The sequence below is a fragment of the Heterodontus francisci genome, chromosome 12 (genome assembly GCF_036365525.1).
Source record: "Heterodontus francisci isolate sHetFra1 chromosome 12, sHetFra1.hap1, whole genome shotgun sequence".
NCBI classification, from domain to species: Eukaryota; Metazoa; Chordata; class Chondrichthyes; order Heterodontiformes; family Heterodontidae; genus Heterodontus; species Heterodontus francisci.
In genome coordinates this window covers 20,819,917-20,844,964 of record NC_090382.1, presented here as the reverse complement: position 1 = coordinate 20,844,964, position 25,048 = coordinate 20,819,917, and the positions used below count along the sequence as shown (strand labels likewise).

General features: G+C 44.6%; 1 protein-coding gene across 1 annotated transcript in view; it reads right to left on the bottom strand.

Moving 5' to 3' along the window:
• Positions 1-1,530: 1,530 nt before the first annotated feature.
• Positions 1,531-25,048, bottom strand: part of lman2 (lectin, mannose-binding 2) — a 38,384-nt gene continuing 14,866 nt past the window's right edge. The window contains exons 4-8 of the mRNA XM_068043181.1: positions 24,231-24,310; positions 15,517-15,678; positions 9,800-9,914; positions 8,463-8,582; positions 1,531-3,321 (exon numbers count right to left, since the gene is read on the bottom strand). Of these exons, the coding sequence (XP_067899282.1) occupies positions 3,161-3,321; positions 8,463-8,582; positions 9,800-9,914; positions 15,517-15,678; positions 24,231-24,310 (638 nt within the window). The 3' untranslated portion in view covers positions 1,531-3,160. The remainder of the gene's footprint in view (positions 3,322-8,462; positions 8,583-9,799; positions 9,915-15,516; positions 15,679-24,230; positions 24,311-25,048) is intronic.

The window sequence follows — 25,048 nt, the reverse complement described above, 5'->3', positions numbered from 1 at the left end:
TCCTCATTATCATATACATGCTGCCCCTCAGCGACATCATCCAAAGATACAGCATCAATTTCCACATGATGACACCCAGCTCTACCTCACCACCGCCTCTCTTGACCCTTCCAGTTTTCTAAATTTTCAGACTGTTTGTTCGACATCTGGTACTGGACAAGTACAAAATTCCTCCAATTAAATATTGGAAGACTAAAGCCATTGTCTTTAGTCCCCACCACAAACTCTTTCCTAGCCAGACTCCATCCCTTTGCCAACTATCTGAGGCTAAACCAGAATTTTCGCAACTTTGGTGTAATATTTGCTTTCAACCAAATATATGTACCACCATCAACACTGCCAACTTCCACCTCTGTAACATCGGCTGTCTCCGCCCCTGCCCTGCTGAAACCCTCATCCATGTCTGTGTTACCTCACGACTTGACTATTCTAACACACTCCTGGCCAGTATCCCACGTTCTACTCTCCGTAAACTTGAGGTCATCCAAAACTCTCCTGCCCATGTCTTAACTCAGACCAGGTCCTGTTCACCCATCACCCCTGTGCTTGCTGACCTATATTAGCTCCTGGTCAAACGCCTTGATTTTAAAATTCACATCCCTCCATGGTCTCACCTCTCCCTATCTCTATAATCTCCTCTAGCCCCACAACCCTCAGATATCTGTGCTCCTCTAATTCTGGCCTCTTGAACATCCCTGATTTTAATTGCTCCACCATTGGTGGCCGTGCCTTCAGCTGTCAAGCCCCGAAGCTCTAGAATTCCCTCCCTATATCCCTCTGCCTCTCTCCCTCCCTTTCCTCCTTTAAGATGCACCTTAAAACTCACCTTTTTGACCAAGCTTTTGGTCATCTCCCCTAATATCTCATGTGGCTTGGTGTCAAACTTTGCTTTGTGATGCTCCTGTGAAGCGCTTATTACACTAATGGCACCACAAGATGATGTTGTTCAAAGTTAGAAAGCATTCTGCATTTGCCAAATGATGGTAAGTCGCAGTTGAGGTGCTTGGAATATGAAGTTGAATAGAATTTCCAATTTCCAAACAAATCAGCATCACGCCCGTCCCCAGTTATAAATCATTAGTCTCAACCTTGCAGAGTTTCAGAATTTTGTATCAATATCACGTGAATCTTCCATTTCCCCTGCCTTCCAGTACTCCTGCCCTTTCTCTTATAGATTACAGAGATTTGTGGAAACAATTTTGCCCTTCAGCCACCTCTCTCCTGGCAGAGCGAGCTAGAACAGCAAGTGCCAGCGGACCCTCTGACTGTGGAGGAATCAGTCTCCACGAACACTGACCTTCCCACAGGAGCCAGCGGACAGCAATTGGGAGCAGGAATCCTGGCTGTGGATCCAACAGATGTATAAACACTTGGAGAGAGAAAGACTTGAGGGACCTGGAACAAAACAGACAATCGCATTGTGCGTCCCAACCTCTTCCCTGTTCGACGTTCTCAAGAAAACAAATTTATAAAATTGAAATATAGCTTTGCGGGGATGGAGAGGGAAGAGGAAAGGCTCTGGACAAAAGGTAGTTATAAATTAACGCTGTTTATTTCTATCAGTACCCACCACACAAAGTTGCTCCTTACATTCCAGTTTACATTATTGTAACTATGTCACGTGAATACAACTTGTGTTCTCCCACAATGAGTAAACATCTTCAGATTCCATTATTTAGAACCTTCTATCCACAGCCCAATTTGAAGAAGCATTGTGAACCACCCACCACTGAGGGAGCCATCAGGTTAAACGAAAAGGCCCCACCCCCCTCCACAGAATAGTGCAAATTAGAACACATATATTAGTTCTTTAAAAGCTGACCAGTCATTGACGGCAGTTGACAGACAAATAAAGCAGCTTGTGTAGATCCAGGTAAACAGAGTCGGCCATTTTATATCCTTCAAACATCTTGTGTTGAGTTAGGCTCTGCACTTTTGTTTTTAAACTGAGGTGACAGACCAAGGCCCACAATGCATGACCCCACACTGAGGCTAAAAAGAGATGAGGTAAATCAGGAAGCAGTGGTTAGGCGATGCCAAACGTGAGTTTTAAAGGCCTGGCAATTGTTGGACGGAAGACTGCAGGAGGTGAGGAGTTCCACAGTTTTGAGGTCCTAGGCAAAGAAAGAGTTTAGAGTAGGAGATGATGTGATGAGCCTCGATTTGAAGACAGTGATAATGCAGCAAAGAAGAAGAGGGGGGCAGAAGAGTATGTGGGGCTTTAAGCAAATAGATGGATGTTTGGAGGACCACTGATGAGATAGATAGAGGGGAAAGAGAGGGAAAAAAGAGAAAGAGAGAAAAAGACAGAGAGAGGGGGAAAAAATACAGGTTCAGGAACTACACTACAGCCTCATGTACATCTCTCTCACCTGTCCCATTTCCCTCAGTGACAAAAATGCACACAAGACCTCTAAAATCAGAAAGAAACTGCTACGGCACCCAAAATGCCAACCTGGTGCCACCATTTTAGCATCCTGCAGATTGGCAGATGTGGTTCACAAATGCTGAGAGACAGCCTGTTTTCAATGGGCAAATCAAATCATAGCGAAGTGAGACAGAATGGAACTGAGAGATTGCAAAATCAAGTCTAACAAACTTCATCACCCACCCTCCAAAGAATGGGATGCAGCTTGTAGGCAGAGAGAGGGAGAGACATACAAAGAAAGACCAGCAGAGAGGAGGAGAAAAAGAGAGAGAAATCTGGAGCCATTGAAATATACAACTGCACAGTATCAAAGAATGTAGCAATTACTTGTAGTACAACTCAAGTGCACTCAGACTGAATCCTACAAATTTGAAAACAGGAAGGGTTCCGTAGATAGAAGATCCAATTTGAACAAACTCAACATCTTTAGTAAAAGAACAGTTTCAAAATAACAAAATCATACATGTATTTTCAACAAACTTGTTTGTTTAGAAAAAAAGGAAGCATGGCCCCTGTCTGGTACAAAGTGACTGGGGCAGGTAGCTGTGTGATACCCACTCACTCCCCTCCTTACTCATCGTCATCACAAGCCCCACATCATCTGTTATAGAAATATATGAAAATATTTTTGATCTCTATTCTCCTTTCCGGATATAAACACCTTGTGTCGTACAAACCACTATGTAGAAAAAAAGCGCTTCACATTTTAAGGCCTGCTGTGGCAGTTTCCATTCAGTAGAACCGCTTGTTGCGTTCTTGGCGTTTCTGGAAGACCACAGCACCCACCATGCCACACACAACGATCCCGAGCAAAGCGCAGAGGAGGAGTAGGAAGACCTTCCAGCCTGTCAGTGGCCCACTCCGAAAATTTCCCGTTGGATCATCGATATTATCTGGGAAAAGAAAGGCAAAAATGTCACGACTTTTATATTTCAGCAGCATCTTTTGTCACAGGAAAATACTCAGAGATGCGATAGGATGATAATGGACGCCTAAGTAAGGCAGGAGATATTAGATGGCACGAGGGGTGCGGTGCATGACCCTTGAGCTTTGGTTTGAAGGGGTGGGTTATTAAGTTGGTGGAGGAGGAGCAAGTGGTGATAGTTCATGGATGTGGAGGAAGAGGTGGTACTAGTGGAGGAGGAAGCATAAATGCACCAGTCAGGGTTTGAAAGATATATTACAGTTCGCCCTCTGATTGTGGCCATTCATCAGAACTCATGCTGAAGGACCTCAAGCCAAAACACAAACCCATCAATGAATCACAGAATGGTACATCAGCCCTTCATCCCATCAGGTCCGTGCTGGCTCTTTCGAAGACCAAATCAAGTTAGTCCTATTCTCTAGCTTTTTCCCCATATCCCTGCATTTTTTCTGTTTCAAGTAGTTATCCACCTCTCTTCTGAAGGTCACTGTGGGACCTGTAACCAACACCCAATGAGGTTTTGCATTCTAAATTCTAATCACTTGTTAAAAATGTTTTTCCTCCTGTTGCATCTGGTTCTTTTGTCAATCTCTTCCCTCTGGTTATTGACCCGTCAGCCAGTGAAAACAGCTTCTCTTCATTTACTCCAACTAAACTCTTCATGATTTTAGACACCTCTATCAAATCTAATCTTAGCCATCTCTGCTTCAAGGAGAACCTCAACTTCTCCAGTCTGTCCACATAATCACAATCCCTCATCTCTGAAACCATTCTTGTACATCTCTAAAGCCTTCATGTCCTTCCTAAAGTGTGGTGTCCAGAATTGCACACAATGCTCCATCTGGGCCGAGTGAGAATTTTATTCTTGGCTTTTGTACTCTATGCCTCTATTTATAAAGCCGAGGACCCATATGCTTTATTAACCTGTCCTGCCACCTTCAAAAGATTTGTGCACAAACACCTCCAGGTCTCTCTGTTCTTGCACCCCCTATAAAATTGTACCATTTAGCTTGTAATGTCTCTTTTCATTCTTCCTACCAAAATGCATCACCTCACAAGTTTCAGTTAAATTTCATGTGTCACGTGTCCACTCATTCAACCAGCCCGAGTCCTCTTGAAGTCTATTATTTTCTTCTTCAGATGTTAAACTGACCCACGGGCACATTTTCAGCATTCCTTACGTTCCTGTTGAATTTAGTGATTTTTGCACAAAAACTTGCAATTAGATAGGGGAAAAGTTTAGGGGGGATATGCGTGGAAAGTTCTTTACGCAGAGGGTGGTGGGTGCCTGGAACACGTTGCCAGCGGAGGTGATAGACATGGGCACGATAGCGTCTTTTAAGATGTATCTAGACAGATACATGAATGGGCAGGAAGCAAAGAGATACAGACCCTTAGAAAATAGGCGACATGTTTAGATAGAGGATCTGGATCAGCGCAGGCTTGGAGGGCCGAAGGGCCTGTTCCTGTGCTGTAATTTTCTTTGTTCTTTATTGCAGTAAAATATCCCAAGGCACTTCAAACAAAAATTTGACATCGAACCGCAGAGATATTAGGTCAAGTGGCTAAAAACTGTGTCAAAGAGGTAGGCTTTCAGGAGCATCTTAAAGGAGGGAAGTGGAGAAATTTAGGGAGAGAATTCCAGAACTAAGGCCTAAGCAACTGAAGGCATGCCTGCCAACGGTGTGGTGATGGAAATCGGGGATGAGCAAGAGGCCAAATTGGAGAAGCACAGATATCTGAGGGTTGTAGGGCTGGAGACAGAGATAGGGAGGGGCAATGCCATGAATGGATTTGAGTATAAGAATTTCAAATTTGAGGCGTTGCCGGATGGAGAGCCAATGTAGATCTTTGAGCACAGGGGTAATGGGTGAATGGGGCTGGATGCGAGTTAGGATATGTGCAGCAGTTTTGTGAGAGATGAAGTTTATGCAGGGTGAAGGTAGGAAGTCGGGCAGGAGAGCACTGGAACGGTTGAATCTGGAGGTAACAAAGGCATGGATGAGAATTTCAGCAACAGATGAACTGAGGCCAAGGCAGAGATGGGGCAATATTGCAGAGATGGAAGCCAGCTGTTTTGACGATGGAGAGGATATTGAATTGGAAGCTCAGCCCGGGATCAATTCGAATGTCAAGGCTGCAAATAGTCTGATTAAGCTTCAGCCAATGACCAGGGAGGGGGGGAATGGAGTCACTGGCAGGGAATGAAGACAATGGCTTTGATCTTCCAAATATTTAGCTGGAGGAAATTTCTGCGCATCCAATAACGGAGGCATTGAGAAAGGAGTTGGTGAGGTAGTGTTAGGTGTTATCAGCGTATGTTTGGAATCTAACATGGCACTTTCAGATGATGTCATCGAAGGGCAACATTATGAGAAATAGGAGTGGGCTTAGGATAGATTGTTGGGGACTCAAGGTAATGGTGCAGGAGAGGGAAGAGAAGTAATTGCAGTAGATTCTCTGGGTACTACTGGACAGACAGAAAGGGAAGCAGGTGAGGACAGTCCCACCCAGTAGGACAACGGAGAGGCAGCACTGGAAGGGATTGATGGGGTCAACTGTGTTCAAGGCTGCAGACAGGTCAAGAAGGATGAAGAGGATAGTACGTCATTTGCAACTTAGTAATTCCCATTTCAATACTGTGACATGACTACAAATCGTCCCTAAGGTGGTTTATAATATCTTAAAATAGGATAGCAAGCTGAAGTTAGCTTCTTTGCTGATCAAGAATTTAAACTCAGTTTAGCTGCTAATGATCAGTAGCAGCTCAGGTACGAAGAGGAGATTTGGAGTAACCCTGACATATGATCAGAAAGAGTTTTGGAGTCAGTGCTCAATTTGAGGAGGGGGAGCTGGACTGTCACAAGTACTTCAACATCACGGTATTTCACTGTACAGCCCAGGAAATTGATAATGGCTGTGGGCACTCTGAGGGAAATCACTGAAATTTTACATCACAATCTCCAGAAGTGTCAGTTTTAAAATTTGCACCTCTGTTAGTTCATAGTATGTCAGTTCAGGTGCCAATGACAGTAGACAATGCTACTTATGATTGGGCAATGCCGAGTGCTGGGCAGTGGTTAAGTGATCCAGCCATGACCGGAAGGAAGCAATGGCCTTTGAAGGAGGGGTTGGAGAGAGTGGGACCCTTGACAGACAAAAGATGGATAAGCTAATCCTTGAATTAGCCAATTGAACAGTGACCCAGACAATGGAAAGCGACTGAGGCCGGCGCCAAACACCAGGGTTCAAGCTCCGTCTCCAAACTGAGTGACAGCAGCTCCGGCGATAGGCGACCAATGATCCCTCCCGAGTGATTTTTCTTTAAAAATAAATGTTTAGCTCCAAATCCTACTCTAACCTATGCCACATCTTCATGAGTGCTGTATTAACACCACTCTCCCCCCACAGCCTCAAATGAATTTGTACTTCTAGTGTGCTACTTTTATTCATAATACTTGGAATTCATGTACCTACAACTCAAATCACGGCGTTTGTTTGGTGACCCTGCTCATTTTATTCTGTCCTGCATCTGATCGGTTTTCCTTTCACCTTTTCTACAGGCTTTGTCTATTTTACTCTCCTTTCCGCTTGCTTCTCATTGTTTTCATTCCAGGATTATTTTAAAACCTTAGGATTTAATATCTGAAGTTGTGTTCAAGGCATATTGGTAGAAACTTCAGATTTTCCTCAGGTACTCTTTTGAATTTGGCTACACCAATCAGTTTTTTTAAGCAGACCCTGTATTTTTCCTGCCTCTGTCCTTCCTGATCTGTCTCTCCCTCCCTCTGCTCCCCAGTGCATGCAGCCTGGTGCCCAAGGCACACCCTCCTGGCAGTCAATCAGCTTCTCAACTTGGCAATCAGATTCTGCCATTAATTACAACAGGAGCCAAGTTTCCCAACCACAAAATGGCACGACCTGCTCTGAACTAATATCAAGGCCAATGACTTTGCCACAGTTCCCCAGTAAGTATGGACAGCAGTTTCAATGCCTGGCTCATTATCATATCAATCTTCTCTTTGTACCAACAACCTCAATTCGGGGCAGTCTGGAGGTTCTCCAACTAACTTATATCACATGGAGTGGTTAAGGCAATTAACAAAGATGCACTTAATAGGAAGCTAGGCAAATACTGCCAAGGACTTGTTGGGCTGAATGGCCTGTTTCTATGTTGCAGGATTCTATGCAATTCTATGGAACCTTGGCAAATGTTCTAACTTAAAGCCAACACCATTAGCATACCCAAATCTTTTCCAAGAAAACATGATCAAAAAATCCTGAAGCACAGCACAAAGTATTGGAACAGAGTGGAGGGCACTTAAAATATTGTATCTATCCTGGGATAGCTTGCTGCTGATAGTGGGTGAAGACAAACATAGAGGAACAGTGTTTCATTCCACGCTCATGTCAACCATATTGATGAGAAAAATTTAACGCTCTTCCATAAAAAGAAGCAGTTATACATCAGTAACTGTCTAATCTCAGTTGTACCAATGATGTAGTAAGATGTTACAAGGTGCTTCACAGCAGTTTTATCAGATTAAATCTGATACTAAGCCAGATAAGTAGATATTAAGACAGGTGACCAAAAGCTGACTGAAAGGGCAAGTTTTGAGAAATGTCTTAAAGGAGGAGAGAGAGATAGAGAGAGACAGAGGTTGATGGAGGAAATTCCAGAGCTCAGGGCCTAGGCAGCTGAAGGCACAGCTGCCAATGTGGGGTGAAGGAAGTGGGGGATGCACAAGATATCAGAATTGGAGAACAGCAGAGATCTCATTGGCTGGAGGATGATACAGATTTAGGGAGGGGTGAGGCCATACAGGGATATGAACCTAAGTTTAAATTGGGGTGTTGCCAGACCATGAGCCTGAGGAATAACACGTTTCACTATATTAACCCTTTTAACGGGAAATCAAGCCAGTCAGTTTCTGCTCTGAGCACCACACGAGACGGTGTATTTAACCAATGAGCTATCAAAAGGAATCCGCATTGCAAACTTCTATACGTCCAAGGATCAGAACAGCCTTGTTCTTTTCTCTCATGATTATCTTTAGCTCACTACCCCAATCCCCTCCAAAAGAAAAATTAACAGGGCAGCTTATGAACCTTTAGGAGATTTCAAGAGACTGACGCTGGGCTCAATTTTCGTCCAATCTATGTTCTCGTCCTCTGGAGAGTGTTCCACGGTTAACTGGTAAAGTTTCATGGAAATAACATCATGGTTGTCTGAAAGAGAAGGAACAGTTCAAGCACTTCAAAGCATCGACTGTGTGCAATTAGCTTTGGAATAATGACAAAAGTGAAGGGAGCAAGGTAGCGAAAGTGGGGGGGGGGGGTGGGGACGCGGAGGGTTGACGTAGGTGGTCGAGGGGCGGACCGGGGAGGGTGGGGTCAATGTGAGGATGGCAGCAAGATGGGAACAATTTACATAACATCTATCATCCCAAGTGAAATAAACTCTCCGTTCTAATGTCAGAAACATGGCTGCCAATTTGTGCACAGCAAGTTCCACAAAGAGTGAGATAAATGACCAGATAATCTGTTTTACAATGGCGTGGTTGAGGGATAAGTATCAACTATGACTGAGGAGAACTCCCGTGTTCTTCCCCACTACCACCCCCCCCCCCCCCACGCCCCCCACCGAGAGGACACACAGGAATGAAGAAGTCTTGCTAAAATTGTACAGGGCTTTGGTGAGACCGCACCTGGAATACTGTGTACAGTTTTGGTCTCCACATTTAAGAAAGGATATACTTGCACTGGAGGCAGTGCAGTGAAGACTGACTAAATTGGTCCCTGGGATGAGGGGGTTGTCCTATGATGAGAGGCTGAGTAAATTGGGCCTATATTCTCTGGAGTTTCGAAGAATGAGGGGCGATCTAATTTAGACATACAAGATTCTGAAAGGGCTTGATAGGGTAGAAGCTGAGAGATTGTTCCTACTGGTTGGGGAATCTAGAACACGGGGGCACAGTCTCAGGATAAAGGGTCAATCACTCAGGACTGAGATGAAGAGAAATTACTTCACTCATGGGCTGTGAAGCTTTGGAATTCTTTACCCCAGACGGTTGTGAATGCTCAATCATTGAATACATTTAGGGCTGGGATAATTAGATTTTTGGTCTCGGAGGGAATTAAAGGATATAGGGAGCGGGCAGGAAAGTGGAATTGAAGCCCAAGATCAGCTATGATCATACTGAATGGCGGAGCAGGCTCGATGAACCATATCGTCCACTTCTACTCCAATTTCTTGTGCTCAGTTTAACATCTCACCTGAAAAACAGCACCTCCGACAGTGCAGTGTCCCTTCGTATTACACTGGATTCTAGGCTAGATTTTATGCTTAGGTCTCTGGGGTGGGAACCAACAGCCTTCTGACTCAGGCAAGAGTGCTACTACTGAGCACAGGATTATGAGGTTATAAAAGGGATCTTCGCTCCTACCTGACAGGTCTCCAGTGGCTGCAGACGCACCAAAGAAATAACCAGTGGGCAGTCGGACTCCACTGATATCGATACACTCTTTCCACTCATTCTTGTCTTCGACATCTGTCATCACCTGAGAGTATGGGCAACAATACAGAAACGGAATAGACAATTTTAACCAAAACCCTCTATCATGCCAGAAGAAAATGTCAATTACTGTTGGGTCTTTAACTGGTACAACAGACTCCATAGGAACATTTACACCTTTTTTGATTCTGTTTCAAGACATTGCAAGCTGCCTGCCCCTCTTCCCCTTATCACACGCAGTGTTTACACAGCTTCTGTAGAGCTGCTGGGCTCCGCTGTACAATACAAAAACATGAGAGTGCAGTCAACAGGACCAGCCTCGCCTCCTGTGCTTACATTGGACGGGTGACGTGAACTGTACTGTGCTGTGTAAAAACTCCTTATGCAAACGTGGCATTTCTGTGCATTCACCCCAGCTCTATCCAGCTTGGGATTTGGTTTCCTTCTGTTGGACATACCAGCTACTTTCAGTATATTCGAGATGACTGGCCATCTCCTAGAAACTGTCTGGAATTAAGACTCTGTATCTAAACAGCCATTGCGAAACTGTTTCAGGAGTATCAAAAACTTTCAGCTCCTTGCTAGGGGACATTTCCCACAGGCACACTGGTAGCCTTCCAGTACCTAACCCAAGTACCATTCTTCACCTGTGAACCCAGATAAATTATGACCAGGCTATTCAACGGAGGAGGGAGGCATCACAGCTGAGCCCAAGTACATTCCCATATGCACAGACATCAGTGGCTAGTGATCGGGAACAGAACACCTGGCTAATACAGAGGTGATGAACGTAACCGCAGCTGAGATCAACAGAGCATTAAACATGATACCTCTTAATCTATGTGGCTCAGGTCTACACCATGTGGCGTTTTCACCTGATTTTTGGGTGAGCTGATAATAGGAGTAAATATAGAAGGAAAGAACTTGCATCTTTCACAATTTCAGGATGTCCCAAAAGCTTTCGAGCCAATTAAGCACTTCAGAAGTCTAGCCACTGTTGCAATGTAGGGAAATGCCGCAGCCAATTTGTGCACAGCAAGCTCCCACAAACAACAATGTCATAACGACCAAATAAACTGTTTCAGCGATTTTGATCGAGGGATAAATAATGACATGGACACTGGGAAGAACTCCTCTGGCTCTTCTTTGAAATAAAGCCATGAAATCTTTTAAATCCATCTGAGTGGGCAACTGGGCCCTCAGTTTAATATATCATTCGAAAGACAGCACCTCTGACAGTGCAGTGCCCCTTCAGTACTGCAATGGAATGCCAGCTTAGATTATGTGATCAAGTCTTCAGAGTGGGGCTTGAACACATAATCTTGGACTCAGGGCAAGAGGGCTACCATTGAGCCAAGGCAGAAAGATTATGGCTTTAACCCATATGAAGCAACATACAATGCGTGGAACAATGGTGCTCGATTGATGGTTATAAATTGTTATATTCAGCCATACAAAGCAGATTCAATCCTAATCCAAACTCAAACTGTGTTCCAGGGGCAAAATGGCATGCTCCTGTTCTACATTCCTACATGCTGAGTTAGCCAACTGTAGTGCGGAAGGAACACTACGATTATCCACAATATTCCAGGGCTAAGGACAAAAAGAAAATCAGATTTTACCACTTGACTGCTATCCAGTGATGCCTGCTGGAAGGTATTTGTATATCTAAGGGCAGGACATGTTTTGGTTGTGATGTTCACCTCCACTTTAAAAGTACTGTCCCTGTCTGTATAGCCACATCCCAACAACAACCAACACCTTCAGGAGAGGAGGGGAGGAGAAACAAAGCTGATTAAGAACATAAGAAGCCCCTTGAGCCTGCTCCACCATTCAATACAACTGTAGCAAGACTTCCTCATTCTTGTACTCCAAACTCCTTACAATAAAGGCCAACATGCCATTTGCCTTTCTCATTGCTTGCTGTACCTGCATGCTAACTTTGTGTTCCTTGTACAAGTTCACCCAAGTCTCTCTGATCAACAAGTTTTGCACCTTTTAAAAAATATTCTGCTTTTCTATTCTCATGACCGAAGTGAATAACCTTACACTTCCCCACATTATACTCTAACTGCCACTTTGTTGCCCACTCACTTAACCTGTTTATATCTCGTTGCAGCCTCTTGTCCTCCTCACAGCTTACATTCCCACCGAGCTTTGGATCATCAGCAAACTTAAATACATTTCTCTCGGTCTCTTCAAAGTCAATATATATTGTAAATAGCTGAAGCCCCAGGACTGATTCTTACGCCACTCCATTAGCTACTGCCTGCCAATTTGAAAATGCCCGTTATCTCGAATCTCTGCTTCCTATCAATTAACCATATCCATGCTAATATATTACCACCAATTCCATTAGCCTTTTGTGCATTTCCATTCAATAGCAATTCCATTAGCACCTTATCAAATGTCTTTAGGAAATCCAAGTATAGCACATCTACTGGTTCCCCTTTATCTACTCTACTAGTTACATCCTCAAAAAACTCTAATAAATTTGTCAAACATGATTTGCCTTTCGTAAAACCACGTTGACTTTGGAAATCATAATATGATCAGACAAAGTGCATTAAGACTTCCATAATAAGATTCCAGCATTTTCCTGACAACTGATGTGAGGCTAACTGGCCTGCCCTGTTTTCTCTCTCCCTCCTTTCTTGAATTGCAGGTTACTTTTGCTAACTTCCAATCTGCTGGTACCCTCTCTTTCAAGTATTTAATTTGTGTCTTCTACTGTGAGGACAGGCACAAATATTTGTTCAACGTCTCTGCCATTTCCTTGTTCCCCAAGATACTTTTTCCTGTCTCTGCCTCGAAGGGACCAATGTTTAGCTACTCTCTTCCTTTTTATATACTTGTAAAAGCCCTTACATTCTGTTTTTATATTTCTGGCTAGTTTACTCACATTCTAATTTTTTCCCCTTATCAACTTTTTGGTGTCCCTTAGCTGGTTTCTAAAACTCTCCCAATCCTCAGGCTTACTGCTATTCATTGCCACATTATAAGCCTCTTCTTTTAATCTAATACTATCCTTAACTTCCTTACTAAGCCACAGATGGATCTTAGTTGTTGAGTTTTTGTTTTTTTAATGGAATGTATAGTTGGTGAATATTTTGAATAGTTTCTTGAAATGTTTCCCGCTGTTTACTTACCGCCATACCTTGTAGTCTAATTACCCAATCAGCCTTAGCCACCTCGCTCCTCATAGTAAAGGCTGCTACCCAACCCGAATCCGACGTGTCGGGTTCGGGTCGGGTCGCACTTCCGGGTCCAGCATTCGGGCTCGGGTTGGGCCGGATCAGACATTCTCTATCACAGGTAAGTGACTCCAATGTTAATTTAATCTTTGGACTAGAAAGGTGTTTTTTTTTTTTTTAGTTATTTTAAGCTTGTGCAGATCAGCAACAAAGTGAAAAATGGAAGGTAAGTTATCTGATGGTCAGGTCGGGTGCGGGAAAAAGTGAAAGGACTCGGGCCGGGTTGGGTTTATTCTTGCAGCCCGAGCAGGCCTTTACCTCATAGCTGTGTAATTGGCTTTAAGTTTAGGATTCTTGTTTGGGACTGGAGTATGTTGCTTTCAAGCTTAATATGGAATTAATTGTATTGCGATCACTTGTTCCCAGAGGATCTTTTATTATGAGATTACTAATTAAACCTGCCTCATTACACAATAATAGATCTAAAATAGCTTTATCCCTAGTTGGTTCCTTAACATATTGTTCCAAAAAGCTACTGCGAAAGCATTCTACAAATTCAGCTTCTAGACAACCTTTGCCAATTTAATTTGTCCATTCTATTCGCTGACACTGATCAAAGCCATCAGAATTAAACCACAGAACAGGGTTCACAGCAGCTGGCCACCAAGAAACTATTCAGCAGCAGAGTTAATTCAACCCAACGCCAGACACAGATGTTATATTATGCAGTGCGTGCTGCAATTTCTCACAAGACAAACTGCTGATCTCAAAACATTATGAGCAAGGCATCAAAGAGCAGCCTAATCCTCCACAGGGAGGGGGAAGAAGGACAGTCACACCTCCAAGAAAGTCAACTCAAAGACCACTGCCTGCTCACCACTCCCCCTCAACCCCAAGTGAATCCCTTGAGGAATGGCAGAAAGTTAAACACGTCAAATTCATTCCCTGTTTTGAACAGAGTTATTTTGATACTGTGACAGCTGTAGCTTTTGAACATCTGAATTTGCAGGTGCGGTGCATGGTGGAGGGGGTTGGGCCATGCCGGGGCGAATTTCGCCTCCAGTTTCAAAGCAGCACATCCATCAAAAGGAATTCACCCGCTCGCAGCTCGATAAAGACAACTCCTTGCCATCTGGGTCAGCTAACCAACTGGGAAATAAGCAGAGAAGGGAAAGAAAGTTCAGGATTCCCTCTCTTACCTACTAACCAGTGATCCCTGCTTGGAAAAATAAAATACATGGATGTAGGATGTAGACAAAATCTAGCTCAGTAATGATAACTCTTCCTTCACCTTCTCTTCCCAACTATCAAATACCATGTGGAGACTGACCTACCAGGCTCACGATAATGGTCATTTGAAGGAGGTATTCGAGATGCTGCCACAGAACCTGCAGTGAAGACGAGTCAGTTCCTTTAAGAACAGAGACTAGGAAGTGGTCTGTTAACCCTTGGCATGTATACAGGCTTGGGATGTAAGTACACTAAACAACACTGAAATATCAGTTTACAAAGAGGACGCAGAGGAGATTTACCAAAATGATATCAAAGATGAGGGACTTCAGTGACATGGAGAGATTAAGGAAGCTGGGGTTATTCTCCTTAGAGCAAAGAAAGTTAAGGGAGATTTAGTAGAGTTGTTCAGAATTATGAAGGATTTTGATAGAGCAAACAGGGAGAAACTGTTCCCACTGGCTGTAGGGTCACTAACCAGAGTTTACAGACTTTAAATAATTGACAACAGAACAAGGGGGAAAATTAGGAGAATTTTTGCTTTCACGTAGTGAGTTGTTGTGATCTCTATTGCACTGCCTGAAAGGGTAGTGAAAGATGATTCAATAATAACTTTCAAAAGGGAATTGGTTATATATTTGAAAAGAAAAATTTCACATGGCTATAGAAAAATAGCGAGGGGGTGGGACTTATTCAAAAAGCCAGCACAGGAATGATGGGCCTAATGGCCTCCTTCTGTCGGAACACAGGAAGATAGGAACAGGAGTAGGCCATTCAGCCCCTCGAGTCTGTCCCGCCATTCAATGAGATCATGGCTGATCCGCGGCCCAACTCCATATACCTGCCTTTGGCCCATATCCCTTAATATCTTTGCTTAACAAAAATCTATTTATCTCAGATTTAAAATTAACAACTGTTCTTGCTTCAACTGCTGTTTGTGGGAGAGAGTTCCAAACCTCTACCACCCTTTGCGTGAAGAAGTGCTTCCTAACATCTCTCCTGAATGGTCTGGTCCAAATATTTAGACTATGCCCCCTAGTTTTAGAATCTCCAACCAATGGAAATAGTTTATCTTTATCTAGCCTGTCTTTTCCTGTTAATATCTTGAAGACTTCAATCAGATCACCCCTTAACCTTCTAAATTCCGGAAGTATCATTCTACAGCACGGGTGTATCCAACTTGCTTGCCAGTAATACTGAAGCTCCCAGTATCACGTCACTTACTGTTAATCTGCCCCTGGAGTAACGAATTGCCAAATATGTGTCGTGGTCTACATTTCGGAGTTCTGCAGGGCATCCAGAAAGCTCGGAGGTGCGTCCATCTTTGCTGTGGTCATACGGCAGAGACCCATTGTTGACCATCGCCGAGACATAAGGAAACACCCGCTGCAGTGAGAGAGTCAGGAAATTTAAAACAAAAAACCTGCATTTATGTTAGAGGTCTGCTCGAGTCTGCAAATGAAACCCAACCCAAGCCCGACAGAACCACACCCAACTCGCACCTGACCCGACCACGATATGCAGATAACCAACAAAAACTGTAACTGGACTTGAAAGGTTGTTTAAATTGTTACAATGTATGCAAGAACCATTTATAGATTAGTACACAGTAAGTTGAAATACCAAGCAGAGTCGGAAGCACACTTCAAAAGATCTGCGGTTTCCAGCGTTTCACTTACACAATTGTAACGCAAGGCAGTTAGAGTGTGTCCAAGCCGGCCCAACCCCGAATGCTGGACCCGGAAGAGTGACCCGGCCCGGACCAGACACACGTCGTCGGGTCCCGTCGGGTTCGGGTCGGGTAGCCACGCTCCACTTTACATAGTTCCTTCAATATAGTAAAACTGTCCTAGGTCACTTCACAGGAGCAACATCAGCCAAAATTTGACACCAAGCCACATTGGGAGGTATTAAGACAGGTGACCAAAAGCTTGGTCAAAGAGGTAGGTTTTAAGAAGCCTCTTAAGGGAGGAGAGAGAGAGAGAGAGATGGAGAGGTTTAAGGATGGAGCTCCAGAGCTTAGGGCTGAGGCCACCAACGGTGAGTGATTAAAATTAGAGCACAAGAGGCCAGAATTGGAGGAATGCTGAGATCTTGGAGTGTTGCAGGGCAGGAGGAAGTTACAGAGATTGAGGTGATGGTAGGACAGAGAGGTAGGGAAGGCCAGGGAGGGATTTAAAAACAAGGATGAGAATTTTAAAATCGAGGGACTATTGGATCCACGAGCCAAAGTAGGTCAACGAACATGGGTGATAGATGAACAAGACTTAAGAGTTAGAATGTGGACAGCAGATTTAGGTAAGCTCAAGTTTACAGAAAGTTGAAGATGGAAGGTCATAACAAACATATCACCAATTCAATTACCAAAACTTAATCCTTAAAGACTGAACAGGCTGGGGATCTTTTCATTCGAATGTGAGGTTACCTGATGGAGGCCTTTAAAATTATGAAAGGTTTTGATAGGGTAGAGGATAGGGTAGCGGGAAAGGAGGAGACTGAGTGAGACCAGCGGTGTTTAAAAAGTGCAGCAGCAGCGAGAAAGGAGAGTGAGTGAGACCAGCGGTGTGTAAAAAGAGCAGCAGCAGCGGGAAAGGAGGAGAGTGAGTGAGACCAGCGGTGTTTAAAAAGAGCAGCGACAGCGAAAAAGGAGAGTGAGTGAGACCAGCGGTGTTTAAAAAGAGCAGCGACAGCGAGAAAGGAGAGTGAGTGAGACCAGCGGTGTGTAAAAAGAGCAGCGACAGTGGGAAAGAACGAAACTGAGTGAGACCAGCGGTTTTAAAAAGTGCAGCGGCAGCAGGAAAGGAGACTGAGTGAGACCAGCAGTGTTTAAAAAGTGCAGCGGCAGCGAGAAAGGAGAGTGAGTGAGACCAGCAGTGTTTAAAAAGAGCAGCGACAGTGGGAAAGAACGAAACTGAGTGAGACCAGCGGTTTTAAAAAGTGCAGCGGCAGCAGGAAAGGAGACTAAGTGAGACCAGCGGTGTGTAAAAAGAGCAGTGACAGTGGGAAAGAACGAAACTGAGTGAGACCAGCGGTTTTAAAAAGTGCAGTGGCAGCAGGAAAGGAGACTGAGTGAGACCAGCGGTGTTTAAAAAGTGCAGCGACAGTGGGAAAGAACGAGACTGAGTGAGACAAGCGGTTTTTAAAAAGAGCAGTGGTAGCGGGAAAGGAGGAGACTGCGTGAGATAGGCGGTGTGTAAAAAGAGCAGGGACAGCGTGCCTGAGTTTTGAAAGGGGAAAGCCAACAGTGACATCACAGGAGAGCTACAAGGCGATTGGTTGGTGAGTAGCAGCTGTTAGAATATCTTAAAAAATAAGGGGCAAGTTTTTTTTGTTGAAAATAAAACCTCTGGAGAGGTGAGTACGACGAAAGTGTTTTTTTTAAAAAGAATTTTAGATTGAAGTGGGTAAAACAAGGCCCCTAGAATAACTAGTATTTTTTAATTCAGAGAGTAACTATTTAACCTAAGGGTAAGTCATGGCAGGAGAGCTCAGCCCCGTGATCTGCTCCTCCTGCGCTATGTGAGAAATCAGGGACGCTTCCAGAGTCCCTGACGACCATGTGTGCAGGAAGTGTATCCATCTGCAGCTACTGACTACCCGCATTACGGAGCTGGAACTGCGGGTGGATTCACTGTGGAGCATCCGTGATGCTGAGGACGTCGTGGATAGCCCGTTTAGTGAGGTGGTCACACCGCAGGTAATGGCTGAACAGGCAGAAAAGAGATGGGTGACCACCAGACCTAGTAGTAGGCGCAGGCAGGTAGTGCAGGAGTCCCCTGTGGCCATCCCCCTCTCAAACAGATCTACTGCTTTGGATACTGTTTGGGGGGGAGGGGGGGGGGGTGGAGGGGAATGACCTCCCAGGGGAAAGCAGCAACAGCCAAGTTTGTGGCACCACGGAGGGCTCTGCTGCACAGCAGGGAAGGAAAAGGGTTGAAAGAGCTATAGTGATAGGGGATTCTATCGTAAGGGGTGCAGATAGGTGTTTCTGTGGCCACAAACGAGACTCCAGGATGGTATGTTGCCTCCCTGGTGCTCGGGTCAAGGATGTCTCAGAGCGGCTGCAGGACTTTCTGAAAGGGGAGAGTGAGCAGCCAGAGGTCGTGGTCCATATTGGTACTAACGACATAGGCAGGAAAAGAGATGAGGTCCTGCAAAGTGAATATAGGGAGTTAGGCAGAAAGTTAAAAAGCAGGACCTCTAGGGTTGTAATCTCAGGATTACTCCATGCCACGTGTTAGTGAGGGTAGGAATAGGAGGATTAGGCAAATGAATGTGTGGCTGAGGAGCTGGTGTAGGCAGGAGGGCTTCAGCTACTTGGATCATTGGGATCTGTGACCTGTACAAGAAGGACAGGTTGCATCTAAACTGGAGGGGGACCAATATCCTTGCGGGGAGGTTTGCTAGCACTACTCAGGAGGGTTTAAACTAGTCTTGCAGGGGGGTGGGACCCAAAGTAGTAGTCTCTCAGATGAGATAGTTGAGGCAAATGTAGAGGTTAAAGCAAGCAAGTCCAGTAGGCAGGCCCTGCAGGGGCAGGACAGGGAGCGTGGAAGGTCTGGTAGGCTAAACTGCATTTACTTTAATGCAAGAAGCCTTACAGGTAAGGCAGATGAGCTCAGAGCATGGATCGGTACATGGGGTTGTGATATTATTGCGATTACGGAAACGTGGTTGAGGGATGGGCAGGATTGGCAGCTCAATGTTCCGGGGTACCGATATTTCTGGCGTGACAGATGTGGAGGTAAGAGAGGAGGGGGAGTTGCACTATGATTAGGGAGGACATCACGGCAGTACTTACGAGAGGATATCCAGGGGAAAAGTCCAGCGAGGCCATATGGGTAGAACTTAGAAATAAGAAAGGGGTGATCACTTTGATGGGAATATACTATTGGCCCCCCAATAGTCAGAGGGAAGTGGAGGAGCATATATGTAGGGAAATCACAGATAGGTGTAGGAATTATAAGGTTGTAATAGGAGGTAATTTTAACTTCCCTAATATTGACTGGGACTGCCTTAATGCTAAGGGATCAGATGGGGAAGAATTTGTTAAGTGCGTCCAGGATAGTTTCTGAAGCAGTATGTGGATAGCCCTACTACAGAAGGGGCTAGACTCGACCTCCTCTTCGGAAATGAGGATGGGCAGGTGGTTGATGTGTCAGTGGGGGAGCATTTGGGGACCAGTGACCATAACTCTATTGGCTCCAAGATTGTTATGGAAAAGGATAGGACTGGTCCTCAGGTTGAAGTCCTAAATTGGGGGAAGGCTAATTTCGATGGCATCAGACAGGAACTCTCAAAGGTTGAATGGGAGAGGCTGTTTACAGGTAAAGGGACGTCTGGCAAGTGGGAGGCTTTTAAAAGTGAGATAGGAAGAGTTCAGGGCCGACATGTTCCTGTTAGATGGAAGGGCAAGGCTGGCAAGTAAAGGGAACCTTGGTTGACGAGGGATATTGAGGGTCTGGTCAGGACAAAGAAGGAGGCATATGTCAGGTATAGGCAGCTGGGATCGAGCGAGTCCCTTGAGGAGTATAGGGGATGTAGGACTACACTTGAGGAAATTAGGAGGGCAAAAAGGAGCCATGAGATTTCCCAAGCAGATAAGATAAAGGAGAATCCTAAAAGATTCCATAAGTATATTAAGAGTAAAAGGGTAGCTAGGGAGAGAGTAGGCCCCCTTAAGGATCAGTGTGGCAATCTATGTGTGGAGCCACGGGAAATGGGCAAGGTCTTAAATGAATATTTCTCGTCCATATTTACCGTGGAGAAGGTCATGGAAGTTAGTGAGTTCAAGGAAGAAAACACAGATATCCTGGAGCATATCAACATTACAAAGGAGGAGGTGTTGGAGGTTTTGAAGCGCATTAAGGTGGATAAATCCCCAGGGCCTGAGGGGTACCCTAGGATGCTCTGGGAAGCAAGGGAGGAGATTGCTGGGGCCCAAGCAGAGATTTTTGTATCATCGTTAGCCACGGGAGAGGTACCGGAAGACTGGAGGATAGCTAATGTTGTGCCTTTATTTAAGAAAGGCAACAGGGATAAGCCAGAGAACTCACATCAGTGGTGGGAAAGTTATTGGAAGGGATTCTGAGAGACAGGATTTATATGCATCTGGAAAGGCATGGTCGCATTAGGGATAGTCAGCATGGCTTTGTGCGTGGGAAATCACGTCTCATGAATTTGATTGAGTTTTTCGAGGAGGTGGCCAAGAGGACTGACGAGGGCAGGGCGATGGACGTTGTCGACATGGACTTTAGCAAGACCTTTGACAAGGTCCCGCATGTTAGGCTGGTCCAGAAGGTTCGAACACATGGGATCCAGGGTGAGCTAGCAAATTGGATACAAAATTGGCTTGATGACAGGAGGCAGAGTGGTAGTGGAGGGTTGTTTTTCAGATTGGAGGCTGGTGACCAGTGGTGTGCCGCAGAATCGGTGCTGGGCCCTCTGTTGTTTGTCATATGTATTAATGACTTGGATGTGAATGTAAGGGGCATGATTAGTAAGTTTGCAGATGACACCAAAATTGGTGGTATAGTGGACAGTGAAGAAGGTTGTCTAAGGTTACAACAGGATATAGATCAACTGGGAAAGTGGGCAAGGGATTGGCAAATGGAATTTAACGCAGACAAGTGTGAAGTGATGCATTTTGGGAAGTTAAACCAGGGCAGGACATATACAGTGAATGGCAGGGCCCTGGAAAGTGTTGTTGAGCAGAGAGACCTTGGGGTGCAAATACATAGTTCCCTGAAAGTGGCAACACAGGTAGACAGGGTATTGAAGAAGGCGTATGGCATGCTTGCCTTCATTGGCCGAGGCACTGAGTACAAGAGTTGGGACGTCATGTTACAGTTGTACATGACATTGGTTAGGCCGCATTTGGAGTACTGTGTGCAGTTCTGGTCGCCGCACCACAGGAAAGATGTGATTAAGCTAGAGAGGGTGCAGAAAAGATTCACAAGGATATTGCCTGGTTTGGAGGGCTCGAGTTATAAAGAGAGATTGGATAGGCTGGGTCTGTTTTCCCTGGAGCAAAGGAGGCTGAGAGGGGACATGATAGAGGTATATAAAATTATGAGAGGCATAGATAGGGTAGATAGCCAGAGTCTGTTTCCCATGGTAAGGGTGACTAAAACTAGACAGCATAGATTTAAGGTGAGAGGGAGGAGGTTTAAAGGGGATCAAAGGGGTAGATTTTTCACACAAAGAATAGTGGGTATCTGGAATGAGCTGCCTGAGGTGGTGGTGGAGGCAGGAACAGTAGCGACATTTAAGAGGCATCTGGACAGGTACCTGAATGAGCAAGGCATAGAGGGATATGGAATTAATGCGGGCAGAAGGGATTAGTATAGATAGGCATTATGGTCGGCATGGACGCGGTGGGCCGAAAGGCCTGTTTCTATGCTGTACAACTCTATGACTCTAATGTGTAGAAAAAAAAGACAAGCGGAATCGCAGTCGGTACAAGTGTCGGCTGAGATGCCTGTCAATCAAGGGATGCCGTCCAATAAGACTGAATCAGAGCTGTGGTCTGTGTTTGCACTGGTTTTGGTTAAAGTGCAGAGAGAGAGAGAGAAAAAAGCAAAACGCTCCACGCGTGAGGCAGCAGCGTTGGTTGGATGCAGCATGCAGGAGGAGGAAGGGAGGGAAGTAGGGCAAGGAGATAAGCCGCTGAATCTTTGCCCAGCAAACAGCACAGAGGACCAGTGCCAGAAAAAGGAGGGAGAGAGGGAGTGAATCAAAGCTTCCCAGTGATAAGATTACACGTGCCGAATCAGTGGGAAACATTCTGTGTATGCATGTTTTCATCACGCTTCTGATTTCTCCTTCGTTTCCCCTTGCGTGTGATTTCATCCCCCACCTTTTATAGAATTGCAGTCATTTACTGCACAAAAGGTGGCCATTCGGCTCATCGAGTCCATGCTGGCTCACTGTGGAGCAATCCAGTCAGTCCCACTCCCCCACTCGATCCCTGTAGACCTGCAAAAGTTTATTTCCTTGCAGTGCCCATCCAATTTCCTTTTGAAATCATTGGTTGCCTCCACTTCCACCATCCTTGTGGGCAGCGAGTTCCAGGTCATTACTACTTGCTGTGTAAAGAAGTTCTTCTTCACATTCCCCCTGCATTTCTTACCCGAAACCTTCAATTTGCATCCTCTGGTCCTTGTATCATTAGTTAATGAGAACAGTTCTTCCTTGTCTAACTCATCTCTAAGCCTGTCATAATCTTATATATCTCTATCAAGTGTGGTGACCAGAACTGGATGCGATTCTCTAGTTGGTGCCTGACCAGAACTTTATAAAGGTTCAGCATAACTTCAATGCTTTTGTACTCAAAGTCTCTATTCATGAAGCTCAAGATCCCAAAATGCTTTGCTGGCCACTCTTTCCATGTCCTGCCACCTTCAAAGGCCAATGCACATGCATCCTCAGGGCCCTCTGTTTTTCTGCTCTTTTATTTTCTTTATTTTTTTTCCCCACATGTCTTGATAATTTTACGGGACTTCTAAGAATTACCACGCCACCAAAATTACAGGTTCTGGTGGTTGTGGCATGTGATCACGATGTTGTTTTTGCAGAACCATCTCCAGAAGCTGGAGGAATCTGAGGGAAAACTGAGTGAGTCAGGACACTATTAGTGTTTGTGGGAGGAAACCCCATTCTGCATCCAGAACTTTGTGGTGATGGACTGGAATTTGGTATCTTCTCTACATTCAAAACTAATTTCCTAATCGCCACCCATCCCGTTGATGGTACATCATCAATAAAGCAGCTGCACTTCACAAATCTTCTAGTCAAGCCTTTCCTGTTCACTGTCACATGCCTCCAAGCATGGAGAGAAAAATGGCACCTCTAATAAAACTGATATAGCGTGGAAAATTTTCCACGTTAAAATCTCATGAAGTTATGACTGCCCACTAGTGACTCCAAAACGCAGCTGTTCACTAATGTCTAATATGTGCGAAAACGATCCCGCACAATGTGATTGACTCTTAATTCATCTAAAAGTGGCCTAGAAAACCATCCAGTTAGGAAAATGTTGCTATCAAGTTCGGCAATAAGGAACACCGTTACTACAAGGACTGTCCACCTGAATGGTGCAACACTTGAATCCAGCAGCCCTCTCTGGATTTAATGGATGTCACGAGTCCACAGAGGTGTCTAACAGTAGGATGAATGAGGTCATTAGTGTTGGCACTGGCAGCAACAACTGGAGGCGAGAATTGAGATTGTTGAAAAGCAGCAGGTGATTATTTTTACTCGTGGTACGAATGTGCAAGACCATTACTGCTACATAGAAATCGTACAATTATATGGTACAAGAGACTATTCGGCATATTATGCCTGTGTTGGCTCTTCTGTTGTGCTATCCAATTAGTCCCACTATGCTGCTCTTTCCCCATAGTCTTGCAAATTTCTCCTTTCCAGGTATATACCCTTTTGAAAGTCACCATCGAATCTTCTTCCACCATCATTTCAAGCAGTGTATTCCAGATCATCATAACTTAAGAGTTAATTCTCCTCTTCTCACCTCTGGTTCTTTTGCCAATTACTGTACGTCTGTGTCCTCTGGTCACTGACACTTGTACCACTGGAAACAGCTTCTCCTCATTGACTCCATCAAAACCCTTTATTATCTTGAACACCTCTATTAAGTCTCTACTTAACCTTCCCTGCTCTAAGGAGAACAATCCCAACTTCTCTAGTCTACCCACAAAATTGAGGTTCCCCATCACTGGTATCATTCTACCAAAAGCTCTTCCATGAGCCTTGACATCCTTCCTAAAGTGTGCGGTCCATGTGGTGTTCACAATCCTCCAGCTGAGGCCTAACCAGCGATTTGTAAAGATTTGGCATAACTTGTATGAGTCGAAGAGAATATGAATTAAGAGCAGAACACAGAATAGGATTAAAAAGTCAGGTTATCACATGGCACTCACATCAGCACTCTCATCATTTGGGTAGGTGTCTATGAAGAGTCCCAAACCATGGAATTTATCTTTGCTTCCAAACACAGTGCCTGTAAGTGAAAGATAGTGAAATGGGCATTAATGATTATGCAATTATATCCTCACAATGGGTGCCATTATAATAAGTGCCGATAAAAATACTAGTCTTCATTCCAAAATACTCTGCCCTGCAAAGGAAAGCAAAAAATGAGCACGGTAGGGGGGCTCAGGAAATATTTGACATACAGAAGTGCGCATACATGGCAGCAAGCAATAGAAAGTAACTGGGTTCTTGTGTAAGATGCCTCGCCTGGACTATTAGCTTCATTCTTTCATGTGGAAGGAAGGCTTTACACAAGAACTAGTTTACATAAAGATGACCTAGCAACGCAGGCAGTCAAGTGACTAAAGGGCATGCTGACCAGACCTAGAAAGCAAACAAAAACAACAGCTGAGGAACATTTAAAAACAGGATCTAACTGAGCAACAGCTGGGACCTAAACCTCGCCTTAGGGAAAACAATATCAGCCAGGTCTCAAGCTCCCTATTACTATCCAGTGACCGTGCCCCTCCCTCACCTTCACTCAAAACTGCCGTGTGCGCAAGTCCAGTGATCAGGATCAGGTTACGGTGGCAGAAAAAAAGGCAAAACAAATTACCAAGTCAGAAAGCAGTCAATATGCAGACAGTCTATATTATGCACTTACGCAGAGAAAATGTTTTTTTGAGAAGGTGGGAGAGGGAGAGCAAAACGATTGAATGAATAAATATCAACAATATGAAATAATTTGATTGAATCCAAAACTAAT